Source organism: Echeneis naucrates, chromosome 23 (genome assembly GCF_900963305.1).
Source record: "Echeneis naucrates chromosome 23, fEcheNa1.1, whole genome shotgun sequence".
NCBI classification, from domain to species: domain Eukaryota; kingdom Metazoa; phylum Chordata; class Actinopteri; order Carangiformes; family Echeneidae; genus Echeneis; species Echeneis naucrates.
This window is the reverse complement of record NC_042533.1, coordinates 13,193,279-13,210,995: the sequence shown is the minus strand read 5'-3', so window position 1 is coordinate 13,210,995 and position 17,717 is coordinate 13,193,279. Positions and strand designations below refer to the sequence as shown.

Sequence of the window (17,717 nt, the reverse complement as noted above, 5' to 3'; positions counted from 1 at the left end):
ACTTTGTCAGGCATATGTTGAGGCAGTCATTGAAGATATCAAGCACGTGGTCAGAGATTTCTGCTGTGCTTTGTGTGTGTGGAGGTCTGTGTGAGTGTTTGGGGGGAGTGACTAAGAAGCCGCACTTCTCTGATCTTTGCATCCTGTTGTGAGAGTAAAAGTAAGATTATTTGCATCTTCTTTTCCTGAAACGTTTCGCCGATCGAAAAGAAAACAACAATTAGCTGCATTTGCATCAGTAGATGAATCAGATTAACAGTGCGGGAAGCAAAGTTAGTCGGCTGGTCATTCTCATTGACTCTCAATGCAGGCCCTCTGTAGCAGGCGCTGTGCTTTTTGTCACGCAGGAAACGCTAGCATCATCTTAGGTTACCATTAGACTTGCGTAGCAAAGACAAATTTGCTTGCTAGCTTCTGTAGTTTGCGGTTTTGCCTCTTCTGCATGAATGCATTCGGTCTTTTCTCCAACGAGTCTCTAATGTATTCTTATTAACTGTTTAATGCGCTAGGCTGCACGTTTCCCCACAGAAGCACCGACTTGCGTCAAAATAAACGATCCCTCATTGTCAGACTAAACATCTCAGCCTTCAGAAGCCTTGTGTCCGTCTGATCAGCTACACTTAGAACACAAACATGTGAAATAAAGCGGTTTATAGCGGCAGGATGCAGATGTGCTCAGAGCTGATTGTCTGCTTCCTGTGAGGAGGGAGACATCGTGGTTGGGCCAAAAACTGGCCGACACTTGCTCGAGTGGAGATGAAGTCTAGTGAACTGACACAGAACTGGAAATTACAAAACTGCCGTCACCTGATTTAAAAACACGCCAACGCACGGACTGATACTGGAATAATACGTAATGGTATTATTTGATTATATTCTTATATAATAATAGACTGGAGAACAGTTCTCAAACTGCCTGCATGATCTTGTTAGATTTCATAACACTAGGGTGATATGTGAACAATTATTTTCATACTAACTGTAATATCCACTGAGCCAAACAAATATTATTCTTTTGAACAAAATAAAGCCTAGCAGATAAGACAGTGCACTGCAATTAAAAAGTATCTAGGCAAAGATGCCACATAAGAGTTTAGTCTAATGGAAGCATCATCATCTTATCTATAGTTAGCTAGGACAAGGAAGAGAAAGCTAAGTTGCAATGAACATTTCTTAAGAAAAAAAAAATCACAATTAACCCCCCACCCCACCCCCATTTTTAACCCCTTGTGCCTCCCCATTACAATAATGAATTTCCAGCGCTAATATTCCTGCTCTGTTTTTTCCAGCGGCATCTGTGCTGTTGCGTGTGCGTGTTGCGTGTTTGCGAGGTGTGTTTGCGTGCAGAGGAATATCAAGTATGAAGAGAGGCAAGAAGGCAGAGGAGGCGGCTGCAGATGGGGAAAATGACACCAGCTCTGGTATCACATCACACCTCAAAGCACACAAACGCACGTCTGACTTCTTTGACACCCTCATCCAGGTATGTGTCTGTCTCCTGACTCACAGCTGCAGCCAAGAAAGCAAAGAAGACAAAGGAACCGGAGGCCCCAGTACTGTATGATGACCCCCCTGATAAAATGACCAGCAAAGATGGACGAGAAGCCAACATGAAGATCACTTCGTGGAATGTGGACGGGCTGAGGGCCTGGGTGAAAAAGAAGGGCCTGGATGTGAGTTTGCAGTGACCCGAAGAAATGCAGAGAGACAAAAAGATTATACACTGCTGAACATTTGCATTCCTCCCTCACAGTGGGTGCGTGAAGAGGCTCCAGATGTTTTGTGTCTGCAAGAGACCAAGTGTGCAGAGAAGGACCTGCCTGTGGATATCACCTCCATGCCAGAATACCCACACAAGTACTGGGCCGTCTCAGATGACAAAGAGGGGTACAGCGGTGTGGCCATGCTCTGCAAGACTCAACCCATCAAAGTGACCTATGGCATTGGTAAGTATGGCATTAATATAATTCAAATCTACTGGGTCCATATAGCAGACCTCATGCACTGGCCTGGGAGGTCCTGGGCGAACCTGCATTTATGGGTATAAATGGAACAAAAAAAATTATTTTGATTTTTGGGTTAATTGCTCAAGATTCAGTTTATTGTTGTTCAAAAGATGTTAAAACACGAGGAAACAAAATTCCAAGGTCCAGCACAGCACAGTACAGAACATTTAATAAATAACGACAAAGACCCCATAAGCCTATGTTAAATGAATAAAAGACAAATTTAAGAGGAAGAATGTGAAGAGAATAGTGCATCAACAGCAGGAAGTAGTCACAGCAGTAAAAAGTGTAGATGACTGTACAGCCTCTGTAAAGAAGCTGTACTTCAGCCTTCTTGGTTTGGCTTTGTACTTGCACAACCTTTTGTCTGAGGTGGGTGAGCAGTTTGTGTGCTGGCTTCGAGGGATCCATCATGATGTACGACGGCCTGCTTTAGCACCTGGCAAAATAAATTTCCTCCAAGGAATGGAGGCTGCTGTTGATTATTTTTGAGCAGATTAAACCACTCGTTGCAGCACCTTCCTTTCAGCCTGCAGCCCATCGTTCTTTAGTTCCATCCATCCATCCATCCATCTTCTACTGCTTATCTATTTCCGGGGTTGCGGAGCTGCTGGAGCCAATCCCAGCTCACATCAGGCCAAGGGTGGGGTACACCCTGGACAGGTCCCCAGTCCATCACAGGGCCCATTCTTTAGTTGATATTTTAATATTTTTAGATCACAAAATTTAGTTTTTCATGAGCTGTTAGTAGGGCTGGGCGATAAAGCAATAACGATAATTATCGCAAAATAACCTTTACTCAATAGAACTATAAGACATAGAACTCATTCCATCCATGTTTTGACAGCCAAAACGAACAGCCATTGATAATGAGAATAGCGCCGTGCCAAGCCAATCACACAGCTGGAATAGAGTTACAGCCACATCAGGCTAGGTTCGACGCACAGATACAGAGAGTAGGTGATACAGGTGGGATGGAGAAGGCAAAGAAATACAGAGGAGTGTAAAAGTCAAAAGGGCAAGAAGTCCAATAAGAAGAGAAGAAATTATATTGACACGGTTAAGGCTGGGAGACTGTGCATTAAATAAAACACTGAAAGTAATGGGTGAACGCCAAACAGGATTGTGTGAGGGATGTTAGGAGGAGGAGTCTGTAGAACATGTTCTTCTCAGGTGTAGTAAATGTGAGACGCAGAGAGTGGCAATGAGGAGTAGGATAAAAGAGTTGGGAGTTTACACTGAAGGGGGTATTAAAAATGGAGGACAGAGCACAGGTCAAAGCACTCTTAAAATACCTAAAGAGCACAGGGCTCTACTGTAGGGTTGGAGGGCACTAGGGCTGTATGATGGCGAGTAGACAAAGAGTATGAGTTAATGAGAGTATAGGTGGGTATGTGTGAATCGGTGCTGGTTAGAGTGTGGTTTTTTTTTTGTTTTGTTTTGTTTTGTTTTGTTTTTTTTGGGGGGGGGTCTTTTCTTTCTGGGGACCAAGAATGTAAGCTTACAGTCTGGTGGTAATGCGCCATTAAGCTGGATGCCAACTGCCATAAAACAACAAAAAGAAGAAGAGAGTAGATGATGCAGCAGGCTTAAACGTAAGCATACATGCATGTGTTTTGGCAAACAGTACGTCAGAAGTTGGAGCGACAAAACACAAGCGACAGCATCCCCGAAGAAGACACCCCAACGGACACAGCCCAGGGCTCAAAAGACAAGGACATTATTGAGAAGAATTGTCCGAGGAATTCGGTAGTGTGGGGATGTTTTGGCTATTTAAAGTCCGACAAGAAGCAGAGTAGCGTGCCCTGCAAATTGTGTTGAGCTTTTGACTGGTCAGAATTGAGACTTTAAAATTTTATTATAATTATTATTATTGTTGTAATTGACCAAAGAATTAAGTTGTCGATTAGTTTGTTTTCTCCTGTTACACTTGAAGCTTCTGACTGGTTAGAATTAAGATTTTAGTTTATTAAATAATTGTATTTATTTGAAATACAGTTCTACAAGGTATGTAATTTCTTATGTGTGTTTCTTATGTTTAACGTCTGACAGAAAATAAATTATATTTAAACTAATATTAATGTGCTATCTTCACATCTCACATAGCAGTAAAAAGTAACCTTTAAACTTGACAGAAAGTTATTTGATATTGTGAGATATCGACTGTTATGAAATATCGTGATATTTCCTAGGTGTTAGTTATGAGCCAAAATACTTTAAAATCACAAATTCTTAAGCGTTTCCCTGAAAATAAAATTCAAGATTTTCTTTTTTTTTTTTTTTTTTGAGACGAGTATTGTACAAACTATACAGGCCAATGCTAAGATTTACATTGATTTGATTTGGTCTTTCAACTCATATATGAAATAAAAATATCTTTGGATCCTTGTTCAGCATTTGCTTTTTCTTCTTCATTTTTTCTCTCCAGGCAAAGAGGAACATGACAAGGAGGGGCGTGTCATCACTGCTGAGTTTCCCAACTTCTACCTGGTGACCGCCTATGTGCCAAATGCCAGCAGAGGCCTTGTGCGCTTAGATTACCGCAAAACCTGGGATGTGGATTTCCGGGCATATCTGAGTGAGCTTGACATCCAGAAGCCCCTGGTGCTGTGCGGAGACCTCAACGTTGCCCACCAGGAAATCGACCTGAAGAACCCCAAAGGCAACAAGAAAAACGCTGGCTTCACCCCGGAGGAGCGTGAGGGCTTCAGCCAGCTGCTGTCGGCTGGCTTTGTTGACAGCTTCCGTGAGCTCTACCCAGAGCAGACCTACGCCTACACCTTCTGGACCTACATGATGAATGCCCGTGCTAAAAATGTGGGCTGGAGGCTTGATTACTTTGTGCTGTCGTCTTCCTTGCTGCCAGGCCTGTGTGACAGTAAGATCCGTAACAAAGTGTTGGGAAGCGACCATTGCCCCATCACTCTGCATATAGCTGTGTAAGTCATTGTGCGAGCAGCAGGGGCACCTGGCCAAGTCAGCCGTTTTCTTATTATTCCCAACCTATCACGTCTGCCAGTGTGTGTTCTGTTAGAGTGAAGCAGCCCCTGCCTGTGCAGGGAAGTCTTGCATCTATTGAAAGCTCATGGATCAAGTACTGACCAATTTCATTGTATCCATTACAATTGTCTTTCTCTCATGAAGTCACTCTGACACAATTCAAAAGGCCCATTTGTTCTCCTGTAATTGTTCGTAAATATCAGAAATCATTTTGGCACTTCTATAAAAATACAACACTAAATAAGATGTGTAAGCTGATTATCAACATTGTCCCATGAATGGCTCTAAAACTGTTCTTGTGTGTGCTACTGCTGATCTGAGACAAACCTTTTTTTTTTTTTCCTCCATGTTATTGGAAATGAGTACCACTGTCAAGAGAGCGTATTTTGTTGTAGCACAGAAACCTTTTAAACCTACTTTACTTTAACTAGTGTTACATTTTCCTGTTGTAAAAGTTGACCCACTTCTCAAAAAAATAAACTGAGTTTATATAGAAACTTTTGTTTTTTGTTCTTTATTGGAAGACTTGGAGGCAAATACCACACAACTCACTTCCCCAGCTCAATGCACTTTAATGGAAATAACCATGAATTGAAACACAGCCAGTATAAGAAAAGACTACATTCAACATGGATTTCTTGATTAAATGTATCTATCTATAAATCTATAGAGGAGAGAGTCAGAAATACTGCTCCAAAAACTGCCTCTGTTTCAGTCAAACTATAAATTTGGTCACAGTTTCAGTTTCCAAGATTGCCAGGTCTTCATTATTTTAGGTTCATGGTGTGTGTTCGTTGATGCATCTTGAGGTTATAAGACTGTCGGAATCCTTTCCCACATTCAACACAGAGGAACGGTTTCTCCCCCGAGTGTGTTCTCTGGTGTCTTTTAAGGCGGTTGGCACTGAGGAAGCTCTTGTCACACTCACTGCAGGAGTAGGGGCGGATGCCGGTGTGGTAGCGCAGATGGATGGTCAAGTAGCAAGACTGTGTGAATTTCTTGCCACAGTGGGGGCACTGGAAGGGCTTGTGTCCTGTGTGGAATCGCTCGTGCTTCAGGAGCTCGGCGTGGGAGAAGAAACCCTTCCCACAGTCGGAGCAGAGGTACGGTCTTTCACCTGAATGAGTCAACTCGTGTCTGATCAGAGTCGCTTTGTAAACAAAACTCTTGTCGCACTGTGAGCAGCTGAAGACGTTTTCCCTGGTGTGGCAGCGTTCGTGCTTCTTCATGTTGCGTTCCCTCTTGAAGCTCTTTCCACAGAAGGAGCAAATGAAGGGCATCTCCTCTGAGTGGATCTTCATGTGGCTCAGCAAACCGCCCTTGTAGAGGAATCCCTTGCCGCACTGTTGGCATATGTGCGGTCGCTCTTTTTGGTGGATACGTTGGTGTGCAGTGAGAGCTGCTCGGTAGGCAAAGCTCTTTCCACAGTTGCAAGTGTGGACTCTTTCTTCCTGGTGAGTCTGGAGGTGCCTGTTGAGGTTGCTGGCACAGCTGAAGCCCAAGTCACAGTGGGGGCATTTGTAAGAACGCGCCACCTTGTCGGCATCTTCACCATGGGTCTTTAAATGCCTCACCAGTGCTGACTTCCAGGCAAACGCCCGTCCACACTCTGAGCACAGATACTCTCCATTCTCCATGTGGCTGCTCTTGTGCTCCCTTTGAGCCACCAGAGACTTGAAGAACTCCCCACAGATCAGGCACTCGTACTTGCGTCCGGACTTGTGTGTCTGCTTGTGTCGCTCCAGAGACTGCTTAAAGGAGAAACGCCGTCCGCACTGAGAACACAGGAAGGGCTGCTCGCCTGTGTGGATGCGCTGATGGGCTTTTAGTAAAGACTGGAATTTGAAGCTCTTCTCACAGTCTGCACAACTGAAACGCCCTTCTTCGTCTGCAGCGAGATGTTGAAGTGGTCCTCCTTTGTCCTCCTCTGTCTCGCAATGAACGCTGTCAATGTGCTGCTGGACCTCCACCTCTTCTAAATGGTGGAACGAGCACTTTGGACAGGAGAAAGCAGCTGATGAGACATCTGCAGAACCTTATGGGAAAAAAGCGAAGATATAAGAAACTAAAATTAACACTGTGTTAGGATTTGCATTTTGTGGTTTTATTTTGGTTAGTGTCGTTAAAATTATTTGTAGGACTTTTCAGGGTAAATAAGATGTGGTGAAATAACCTGTGCTGACAAAAAGTGATGCCTGGAGATTACCTTCAGCTATTGCCTTGAAATGTGACACGTTTACTTTTAACCAGCCTTATATAATCATTCAATAATTGATGGTAATAGAATGATTTTGGCAAGGTTAATGCCTTCATGGCTTGGGTAAATAGAAAGAGATAGGAATCGTAAACCACTTGGCCATCAAAATGTCCCAAATTGTATTATAAAAGAATAGATAATTGCAAGTATATTATCTCCTGTCGAGGTATATTATTACAGGTGCTTATTGATTCTTTGGTGTCTGATTATGTAACATTGATTATGTGGTGAAAAGACAAAAATAAAGAATAAACCCTCACTTTCATCACCATCTTTTGAAGTAGCTGTGGTTGAGCCGTAAGAGTGCTCGGCGCTGTTAAAGACAGGATATATTAACAAGACATTCTTTGATCATTTGAACATAAGACTGGGTCTGGAGTTTGCATCAAACACTGTTGATTACAAGAAATGCTACCATTACCACATGTGAGTGCATATTATGTTTCATTGTGACATAAAAACAAATGTAGAAAATTATTTTTGGGAAAAGAAGGCAGCAAAGACAGTGAGTAAGGCCGGATGTTTTTACCAACTCAGGGGCAAAGGCTTCAGTGCTGGAGGGTTGACTTCAGTCCTCTTCCTTCTCTTAGTGGCCATGCGCTTTTGTAAGTTTATCACCTGGACCTTCATGGTGGGTTTGCGTTTGCGTCCACTTGTGCGAATGTTCACTTGGGGGATGACACTTTCATTAAGTTGAGGGACCAGGTCTCCAGACTCACAGGTGAAATGCTCAGCACTCTCTGTACCCTGCTCTCCATTCACATCTATTTCAGCTGGTTCAACGGGATCCTCACTGACATTCTCATCACTTAAAGCTACTTCTTGTTCATCCTTGGGACTCTCTGTTGGCTCATTAATGCTGTGATCATCACTGTGAGTTTTTAAGTGCCTAGCAAGTGCCAACTCCCAGGTGAACTTTCTGTCGCACTGATGGCACTTATATACACTGCCTTCCATGTGCATTTGTTTGTGCTCTGTGCGGGCTGACAACGAGTGGAAGGTCTCACCACAAATGGCACAGTCATACTTCCGTCCACTTTTGTGTGTGTTTCTGTGCCGGTCGAGGGATTGCCTGAAAGAGAAGCAGCGACCACAGTCGTTGCAGCGGTGGGGGCGTTCACCAGTATGGATGACCCGGTGGGCTGTGAGTGAGGAGGCAAACTTAAACTTTTTGTCGCAGTCTGGGCAGTCATGAGGTCCAGCAGAGATTTTGTGTTCGGAGGATGCTGGGTCATATTTGTTGGCTTCTGGTTGAAGGATGTTTGTCAGACCAATTTCAACTTCTTGTGTCACCTCTTCCCTCATTTCACAAATGTCCTCTTGCTGGCTTGTCTCAACAGGAAGCACTACCAACGAACCTTCAACTACTGCCCTGCTGTCTGTTCCTTCAGAGCACTGCTCTCCCATTACAACTTCAATGTCGGTGCTTGTGCCCAATTCAACCTCTTCATAATCTGTCACTGTGATTATTTCAACTGCTACATCATCCACAAAAGATACAGTGTGTACTTCATCACTGTGATCTGACTGATTGGATTGTTCTTTAGCTGTAGCCCCTCTGTTGGGAGTTACTGCAGAGAGGGAGGAAATGATGCTGTCACCCATACTGGAAGGTGGAACTGTGTGAAAAGGGGCAAGAATGAAACACATGTTATTGTCATAGCTGTGCCATCATAAATAAATTTGAATTTCAATAAAAGTGGTTCCAGGATGTAACTTGCCATGTTGCTCTAAATGCCCAAGGTGTTGGTGGAGGTGGAGTAAATTTTTCAGGTGTATAGGCTCTGTGATTACAAGTCTACAATCCTCTAACATGGAGTATTCAGGGCCTAGCCAGGAGGTAGTCTGGGAGAGAGAGTTAAAAACATGCATCACCAAATCCAATATAATCAGTAATAAGATTCCAAAACATCCTTTTTTGCAAATTAATCCTGTGTAAGACACAATATCATTCAAATATAGCCTGAATAATTAACAAGAATATACAAGAATTCATGTGCAATATGAGCAATGTACCGCTAACTTCTTTTCCAGATAGTAACAGAGGTTTAAATACATCCTGCCTTCATCACTAGTTTCATGTATAGAAAGGCTGTGCATGGGGTGCAATTGTGCAAACAATTGTACATGCACACCCATACATTCATATTATCAAACAGACAAAAACAGTATTGCCTGTTGCTAATTTCAAATGGTGACAATAGGACTACTGAATTATGGATGCATTTGTGCAATTGCTGTATTTTATAAGCCCTCAGTGGTAATAGTTTCTTTTTTATACATGAGATGACAATATGAATAAACCAGCACATACAAGATGAAAAAAGAGCAACTTATATCATCAATGGAAAAATTTGATCAAAATGCCTCTTCTCACCTGTTCGAGATCAGGAACTGGCAACAGCTGAGTCAGTCGACATAGAAACTCCCAGAACAGTGTCTGTAAATCACTGTCATATTGTGGTCCATACTCTGCAGGGAAGACCTCCTGAGAAAAAACATGAGGCATTTGTCAAAAAAAAAAAAAAAAAACAACACAACGTTAAGCATCTTCGCTCTATATGCAGTTAAAAAAAATGTTGGATTAAATTCCACAGAGGTTGAGTAACATTGTTTTACCAAGAAAAAATCTTGTCTCTCTTCGGGATCCTTGAGCAGAGTCTGGATGATCTCAAAAAAGTTACCCTCTATTTCCTCTTCTTCTTTAGTCTGCAAAGTGAACATTCACTTGACGATGAATTTGTTTCCGTATTAATAGGATCTTTCATTTAAACAAACAAACTATTAACTTAGAAGCAGAAATGTAGGGACATAAAAACCTTGAAAATGAAATGAACTAAAAAAGGACGGACATACTTACATCTAGCTCAGGGGGGTGCTGTGATTTAATCTTGTTAAGGTGAGACAAGATGAAGTCATGTTCCACATGCTCTTCATGTCGGAACAACTCAAGGATGTACTATTTAGGGAAGAAAATGTAACGCATTAGCATTTCATATCTTGTGAACCTGAATATTACAATGTATAAATGCCTTGAGTCCTCTCATACCCACCCTAGCTTTCAATCCCAGTTTCAACTGTGTCCTGTGCTTGTACGTGAGTAGCTCTGGGACCATGTCTGTTACCAAAGAGACAAACTCTGCCACTTTCCAGTAGTTCATCACATCTTGTTTCTTCAGCACCTGCCACATAGAGGCAGCCATCAGCTGGAAAGGTGGGACCAAGAGGCGCAGGGATGCCAGAGGTAAGGGGTCATCTGAAAAACAGGAAGAGAAAGCAGAGTGATGTTGAACAAAGCACCTTTTTTGCAGCATTCATTCATATTTAAGTGCTTTTATTTTCTCAGTCTGATGGGATGTGTCTACATAGGGAAGTTCTTGGGCAGTACATGGGACTAAGATGGCTGGATATGTTGGAGCTGTCATTTATTTTTTTTTAGAAGTCGCTCTGAGAAAGCATGCTAAAATTGATATTTAATTTTTTGCAATTGCATACCACATAGATCATAGATATATATTAATGAATGGGCACTAACCATCTCTAAGGTTGAGTGGGAGGACACTGCTTGTTCAGTTCTATTTTCTTGAAACGAAGAAAAGCAGCAGCAATGTGTTTTGAATGCAACTTGACCGGAAACACTGGGTGTGTGTTCAACAACCACAACGGTTCCCAACTCAGCTAACTAACTTCTGTATGTGCAGTCTGCACAGAAACGACACATATTTGCATCACAACAAGCAATGCTGAATGACTTGTGCTGCACATTAAATCGTTTCGAGATAAAGTTGGAGGCAGTAAGATAGCTGACTAGGCCAACTTAGCTAAAACAGAAACAAAGATTAGTCAAGCTGCCGCAAACTAAATATAAACAGTTCTTCAAAAAGCCCTGTATTCATTCAAAGTCCGCCAATGAACCAACCTTTGACACTGGTCGTGAAAACACCTGAGTCCATGTTTTCACACCGATGCTAAAAAAGTTTGACTAGCCGCAGTTAGCTGCTGTTAGCCAGGAGGCTAGCTGTCCGGCCACAGATGCTAACTGGCGGAGAGAGGACGAACACAGTCCTGACCCGGCTGCCGATCTTCTCCTCTGAACTACGCGCCGCCTGCCTCTCAGGCGTCTAAACAACCGAAAATATGAATTTATCCGGTGCAGTTGATTTGTTGCGCAAGCTTTCTCCTTCGTCTTTCTCTGTGTTTTACCGCAGGTGACATGTTTTTCTCGCTGTTACCGCCACCTCCTGGAGGTTCCTCTGCCACAGACGAACCCGAAGCGGCTCTCAGGCTAAGATGCTCAGTACTAAGCATTCAAACACGCGTTTGAAGTGTGATTTGTGTTTTCTTGACTGGTTAGTTTTTATTTAAATTTTTTTAAATACAATTTTCACTCTCTTAATTTTTTTCCTTTTAGATTTTCTCTTTAGATTTAGATTTTAGATTTTTTTTAAAACTCCCACTCAATTATTCTAACTTGGAGATTTAGTGCTCCGGATGCTTTTCGGTTGCTGAGATATTCAGACTCTGATATGTCCGAATCCCGGACACCTCCCATGGACTCCTCTCAGTCTGTGTCCTTGGAGCTCTTGCCGTTCAACAACACCGCGCTGAGACGGCTGCCGGTGGAGGACACAGGGGAGCCCGGGTCCAGGACGGTCCGTGCGGCGTGCTTCTCCCGGATCAGGACTCTCCAGCCCCTGGTACGTCCTCGCTTCGTGGCTCTGTCCCAGTCGGCGCTGGCCCTGCTCGGCCTCGGGGAGCAGCAGGTCCTGAGTGACCCCCTGGCCCCGGAGTACCTGAGCGGCTCCAGGCTGTTGCCCGGTTCCGAGCCGGCCGCGCACTGCTACTGCGGTCACCAGTTCGGGCTGTTTGCCGGCCAGCTGGGAGATGGAGCTGTCATGTACCTGGGGGAGGTAGAATCGGGAACCCAAAGGCGATGGGAGATTCAGGTTAAAGGTGCGGGAGTCACACCTTACTCCAGGTAGGTTACACTGTCCTATTGTATGTATTAATAAACTGTCAGGGTAACGGGGCAATATAACTACCCAATTTTTGTGTGAATGGTAGAATTCAATCGACAAAGCAAGAAGATCCGTAAGCCTCACTAACAGGAGGCATGTGAGTGCATAAACCCAGCTAGAGCTGCTTAAGAGCTTAACTGCTTGGCACACATCAAACGCATCCTTCACTGTTTAACAGTCTTGTGTTCAGGTTTTCATGTTGTTGGTTCTATTACACACACACACACACACACACACACACACACACACACACACATTATCACACATTTCTATTTGATGGATGATATCTCACCTCAGTTGCACTAGCACCTATGGATCACCTATCCAACATCAAATAATAATGCTTTATAATTTTATATATTCACTGTCGGCTGCTGTAATATTTTGCCACAAAAAAGTAAACTGAATTTTCAATGTAGAAGAGGGAAGCATTGTTTCTGGTGATTTATTATTCATTTTTGAAGCAGTAGTTTTGAAAAAATAAACAAATAAAGACTAAAAATCTCACAGTCTGAGTGGGTGGAGAGGCCGGTGAACCAGGAGTTAAATGATTTTTCATTGAAGCTAATCCACCAGCAGAATCTTGCACAACTAAATGAGACAGAACAGCTGCTGTGTGGTTTGACAGACAGGATAATTTTTTTAATGGCAGTAACCTGTAGATTAGGCACAACTGTAAAAGCAGGAGAAAGCAGGTGTTTAAACAACCAGATGATCAGCGTTTTGGTCCAGTAGGAATACCAACGCCGAGCAGCCTAAATGTACATTAACCAAGTTTCCATTTTCTCAGGGAGGGTGATGGCAGAAAGGTGCTTCGCTCCAGCATCAGAGAGTTCCTCTGCAGCGAGGCCATGGCTTCCCTTGGGATACCCAGCACTCGGGCTGCCTCCCTCGTGACCTCTGACCTCTATGTGAACAGAGATCCACTCAAAAGTGGCCAGCAGGTTCCTGAGCGCTGCTCAGTTGTCATGCGTCTTGCCCCTTCCTTTATCAGGTTTAATGTGCTTTCATACAAAAACCTTCCTTGAAGTAGTAAAACTGGATTTTGGGATGAAGGCTCTCCATTCTGTTTTTTAAGGTTCGGGTCATTTGAGATCTTTCTGGGCCAAGACGAATTCTCAGGGCTGAAGGGTCCCAGTGCAGGGCAAGATGATATCCGCTCTCAGCTGCTGGATTATGTCATTGAGACTTTCTATCCCAGAATTCAGCAGGCTCATAGCAACCGCAAAGCAAGGAATACAGCTTTTTACAGAGAGGTGAGCATCAAGGTTCTTGTTGACAAATTGTTATATAGTTACACAGTCCCAAGGATTCGGTAAACATCATCAAGTTGAACTTTTTTTTTTTTTTACCTCCAGGTGATGATACGAACTGCAGAGCTAGTGGCCAAGTGGCAGTGTGTTGGTTTTTGCCATGGTGTGCTGAACACAGACAACATGAGCATTTTGGGTCTAACTTTGGATTACGGCCCTTATGGATTCATGGACAGGTAAACTGCTGGAAGTGGAAGTCAATCTCTTTTTAATGGGACCAAAGGCTTTTCTTTATATTTAGATAACTAACAGTCTGAAAAACAGTATTGTATCTTGCTTACTGCAGTTGTTACGAGCCATGTTATATACTCTGAAACCTCCTGGTGCACGATATGATAACTATCAAACCTGTGTCAGATTTGATCCAGATTTTATCTGCAACGCCTCAGACAAAAGAGGGCGTTACTCATACCAAGCCCAGCCGTCTGTCTGCCGCTGGAATCTGGCTCGTCTGGCTGAAGCGTTGGGCTCTGAGCTGGATGGATCTGAGGCAGGAGCTATCCTGGATGATTTTATGCTCACATATGAAGCCTTCTACCTGAGTATCATGAGGAAGAAGCTTGGCCTACTGAGAAAAGAAGATACAGAGGACAGCGAGCTCATTTCAGACCTGCTTCGTGTCATGCACAACACTGGTACAAAGACTTGGAGGGCGTGGAAGAGAGCTAGAAATTTTTAGGAAAGGAATAGCTCATGTTCAACCTTTTCTAAATCTCTGATTCATTTGATGTTATTTTGGTAATATGTTCTGGTGCCTTTTCAGGTGCAGATTTCACGAACACCTTCCGCCTGCTGAGCTATGTCCCCTGGCCTGAGAAGAGCGACAATGAGAGGGCAACAGTGGGGCCAGTAGTGGACCTCATCCTGCAACAATGTGCCTCTGTAGAGGACCTTAAGGTGGCTAATAAGCCAACTATGGAGGACAAGTTGCGCAGTGTATGGTGGATGGATATGCCTGTTTCTTTATTTAGAAGCTACAAGAAGAAAATTAAGTTTCTATCTGCTCCACCATATGCTCCCTGTGAATATGAATCTAATCCTTGCTGATCACACTACAGTTTTAAATGATTAAATCTCTCTTATCATATAATTTGTTTTTCGTTCTTATGCAAGCAATTTGGAGAAAAGGCTTACCAAGAAAATATGTAAGTTTATTGCCTGTTTTGTGGCATCAGTAGCATTTATGTAGGCTGACATGAGTCAGCATGAAGGACGAGAGCAAAATATAAACTCAGCCTCAAGCATTGTTCCTTTTGCACCACTTATCTTTGGCATATTGTGTGTTTTCCAGTGAATTAGTGACGATTCTTTCCATGGCACAAAACAACCCAGCCATGTTTAGCATGGTAGCAGACAGGCCAGGTGTGGCCCAGCAGCTAGAGCGTCTAAGCGAGATAAAGGACCTGCTGGAAGCAGATCAGGACAAGATTAAGGAAAAGCAGCGTAATGACTGGATTCGCTGGATTAGCCGATATAGGTGAGGAAAAAAGTAGCATTTTCCATGATGTCATCGATATTATAATTTGGGACAAATAACATCCAGAAACTGAATCTGAACTTCAGTGATCATATTCATGCACATGCACAGAAACAGCCAATTTCGGCATTAGTGTGTGTATAGTATAAAGGGAGGGAACAAGTTGACTTTCTGTTGTATCCAGCCAATTTAGAGGTGCTATATTAAAAGTTTTCTCTGGTACTACACTTGGTTCTTTGGTTTAAAAAGCTGTGATAACAGTTGCTTGACAATCCATCAGCCATTGTTTTGTTTACAGGACGAGATTAGAGTATGGCCTCTTTGTTTTGTCAATGCTTAGCTGACAAATGTGCTAACTTCAGCAGAGGATGTAATAGAAAAAGAAGCAAAACAAGTTTAAAGTTGACCTTTCTTTCCAAAGCAGGAGACAGCTCTCTGTAAAATGTTGTCGATGGTAACATACAGCTACGTATTTAGCAATTCTCTCTTTTCGGTAATGAAAAGCAAAAACACGTAGCAACTGGCTGGTGAACATAGCAGGCAATATATCAGCCAATAAGCAGCATTTTTTTTAAACTAGTCAAAGGGGTGAAAAGGAGAAAATTAAGACAAGAGACAAAAAGTTCAACTGAAATCCATCGTTTGGTGAGAAACAAGACTGAAACATAATGTAATGTTAATGTTGTGCACGGATACCCTGTTGCTATTTTGTTTACACTGTAAAGCGATTTAAAGGGTTGTTGCTACTCTGTATTCTTTCTTGTGTTGAATTAACAGGAGGCGTTTAGCCGAGGAGTGTGCTGGCACAAGTGACTTGTCTCTCATCAAAAAGGAGAGGCTGAATGCGATGAACAACACCAACCCCAGAGTTGTCCTACGCAACTACATTGCCCAGAATGCAATTCAGGCTGCAGAAAAGGGAGACTTCTCTGAGGTCAGTTGACTGTTGCAGGTTTGATTATTCACATTCGTGTGCAGTAATTTACACTGCCACATGACATTCCCATGTCTCCCTCAGGACATTGTACATTTTTGATTTCAAATGCTGAATCTTATGCCACACACAGACAGCTGTGAGCACAGGTAGGAGGACGCTAAGGGGGATGGATTTTATGGCCTTGTATGGTCCCAACACTGCTGTCTTAAATAAGCAGCACAATCCAGAGTTGAGATTTTGTATTTTGTGATTTTTTTTTTTTTTTTTGTCTTTGTGTGTGTGTGTGTGTGTGTTTTACTTTTTACAATGGAACTTGTCTCCAGACAAGACTCTTTTCATTTCATTATCATTTGGTAGCAGATAAAGAAAAAAATCTGTTGATCCTACAGATCAGCCTGCAGACTTATCAATGATCACTGTTTTAGATAGACTACTGCTGCTACACAAATACTGTATTTGCATTTTTAGTTATTTACTTTTTATGTTTTATGTTATGTTTTTGCTTGATGGATCAATAGTAGTCATCTGTGTCCTTGTTCTTTAGGTCAAGAATGTCCTCAAAGTTCTGGAGAAACCTTTTTCTGATGCATTTGGGCCTGAACATTTGGCTGGACCTAGTGCATGTGAGCAAAAGGAACAGAAGGCTACAGATTTTATTTTTGACTACGCCAGGAAACCTCCTGCCTGGGCAAAACAAATTTGTATCACCTGATCCTCATAGAATCTAGCAGTTGAAGTTGAAGGAGTGAGATCTGTTTAGACCATAAAGATCGCAGACCACCACTGGTTCTTCTGCTAGTCTCCATATAAGGCTCCCGCGTCAGCTTCCTGAAGGGAGAATGACATGTAACTCAGTGTGTATCCCAGTGATCATCAGCATGGCCAAAGATCAGTGCCTCCGTGCATTTATTACAGCAATTTGGTCAAAGGTTACTTACCCAGCTCACTTTAAATCCCGTAAAGAAACATAGACAGTTTTCTTGAAGCTGATCTTGATGAGAGTATCCTGACAAACATATTCTGTGAACAATGAATAGAAGTCAATGAATATGCTGATGGTGTATGACGATCCAGACTTCCAGTCACATTATGACCAGTCTGATTCAGAAACAGCAGGGACACACACAATGACATAATTTACAGTCAGTGAACTTTGCAAATATGAGCAAAACATGTTTACCACTCATTTCCTATTACTGGCAGCTGAGTAGAGCTTTTATAATAATTGAAACAAAAGATCATGTGCTGTTCATCATCAAGTCTTTTATTATCTTGCATTAACTCTTGTAACCATGGTGTTTTTGTTTTTTTGTCAATGTAAATGCAAATGTATTTGTAATGGGATTTTTTTTCTGATACAAACATACTACAAATGCAATACTAAATCCAAATGTGCATACAAACGTAGTCCTTAAGCCTCACCCTATACAATATCAAATATTCATTTTGAGTCATTGAAATCAAATGTTATCTCTCTGACTGACCATACTGAAAATAGATTGGAAGTAATCACTGACTCTTATTCGAAAGAAACACTTTTTCTCATATTTATTCCACACCCTTGAATTCATTTCTTGACTTCAATAATTCCCAGATAAGATTGCAGTCAGAGACACAGTATGTGGTTTTATCCAAAAGTTTCTAGTGTATTTATATGAGTATGTATTTGAATGACTATGAATAAATCAATTCGTATGACTAAGAAGTAC

General features: G+C 42.4%; 3 protein-coding genes across 5 annotated transcripts; 2 read left to right on the top strand and 1 right to left on the bottom strand.

The window, feature by feature from the left end:
- Nucleotides 1-65: 65 nt before the first annotated feature.
- apex1 (APEX nuclease (multifunctional DNA repair enzyme) 1) lies at nt 66-5,503 on the top strand. Of its 2 annotated transcripts, none has more exons than XM_029495641.1 (5): nt 66-160; nt 1,290-1,421; nt 1,510-1,673; nt 1,754-1,946; nt 4,435-5,503. In XM_029495641.1, exons 2-5 carry the CDS (start codon nt 1,361-1,363, stop codon nt 4,947-4,949), a joined length of 933 nt encoding a protein of 310 aa, XP_029351501.1. In that variant the 5' UTR covers nt 66-160; nt 1,290-1,360; the 3' UTR covers nt 4,950-5,503. The 2 variants fall into 2 exon arrangements, with proteins under 2 accessions (XP_029351501.1, XP_029351502.1); XM_029495642.1 differs by lacking the exon at nt 66-160 and adding an exon at nt 204-859.
- Nucleotides 5,504-5,561: 58 nt separating this feature from the next.
- On the bottom strand, nt 5,562-11,519 carry LOC115037136 (zinc finger protein 791-like). Of its 2 annotated transcripts, none has more exons than XM_029495637.1 (9): nt 10,799-11,519; nt 10,317-10,519; nt 10,124-10,222; nt 9,883-9,972; nt 9,641-9,751; nt 8,985-9,108; nt 7,793-8,882; nt 7,524-7,576; nt 5,562-7,041 (listed from the first exon to the last, which is right to left on the bottom strand). In XM_029495637.1, the coding sequence occupies exons 2-9, from the start codon at nt 10,464-10,466 to the stop codon at nt 5,774-5,776; spliced, it is 2,985 nt and encodes a 994-aa protein (XP_029351497.1). In that variant the 5' UTR covers nt 10,467-10,519; nt 10,799-11,519; the 3' UTR covers nt 5,562-5,773. The 2 variants fall into 2 exon arrangements, with proteins under 2 accessions (XP_029351497.1, XP_029351496.1); XM_029495636.1 differs by having other exon boundaries at nt 11,183-11,519.
- On the top strand, nt 11,041-17,705 carry selenoo2 (selenoprotein O2). The gene is made up of 9 exons (XM_029495638.1): nt 11,041-12,241; nt 13,072-13,275; nt 13,360-13,537; nt 13,640-13,770; nt 13,952-14,229; nt 14,358-14,520; nt 14,886-15,071; nt 15,849-16,005; nt 16,553-17,705. The coding sequence occupies exons 1-9, from the start codon at nt 11,790-11,792 to the stop codon at nt 16,718-16,720; spliced, it is 1,917 nt and encodes a 638-aa protein (XP_029351498.1). The 5' UTR covers nt 11,041-11,789; the 3' UTR covers nt 16,721-17,705.
- Nucleotides 17,706-17,717: the final 12 nt, after the last annotated feature.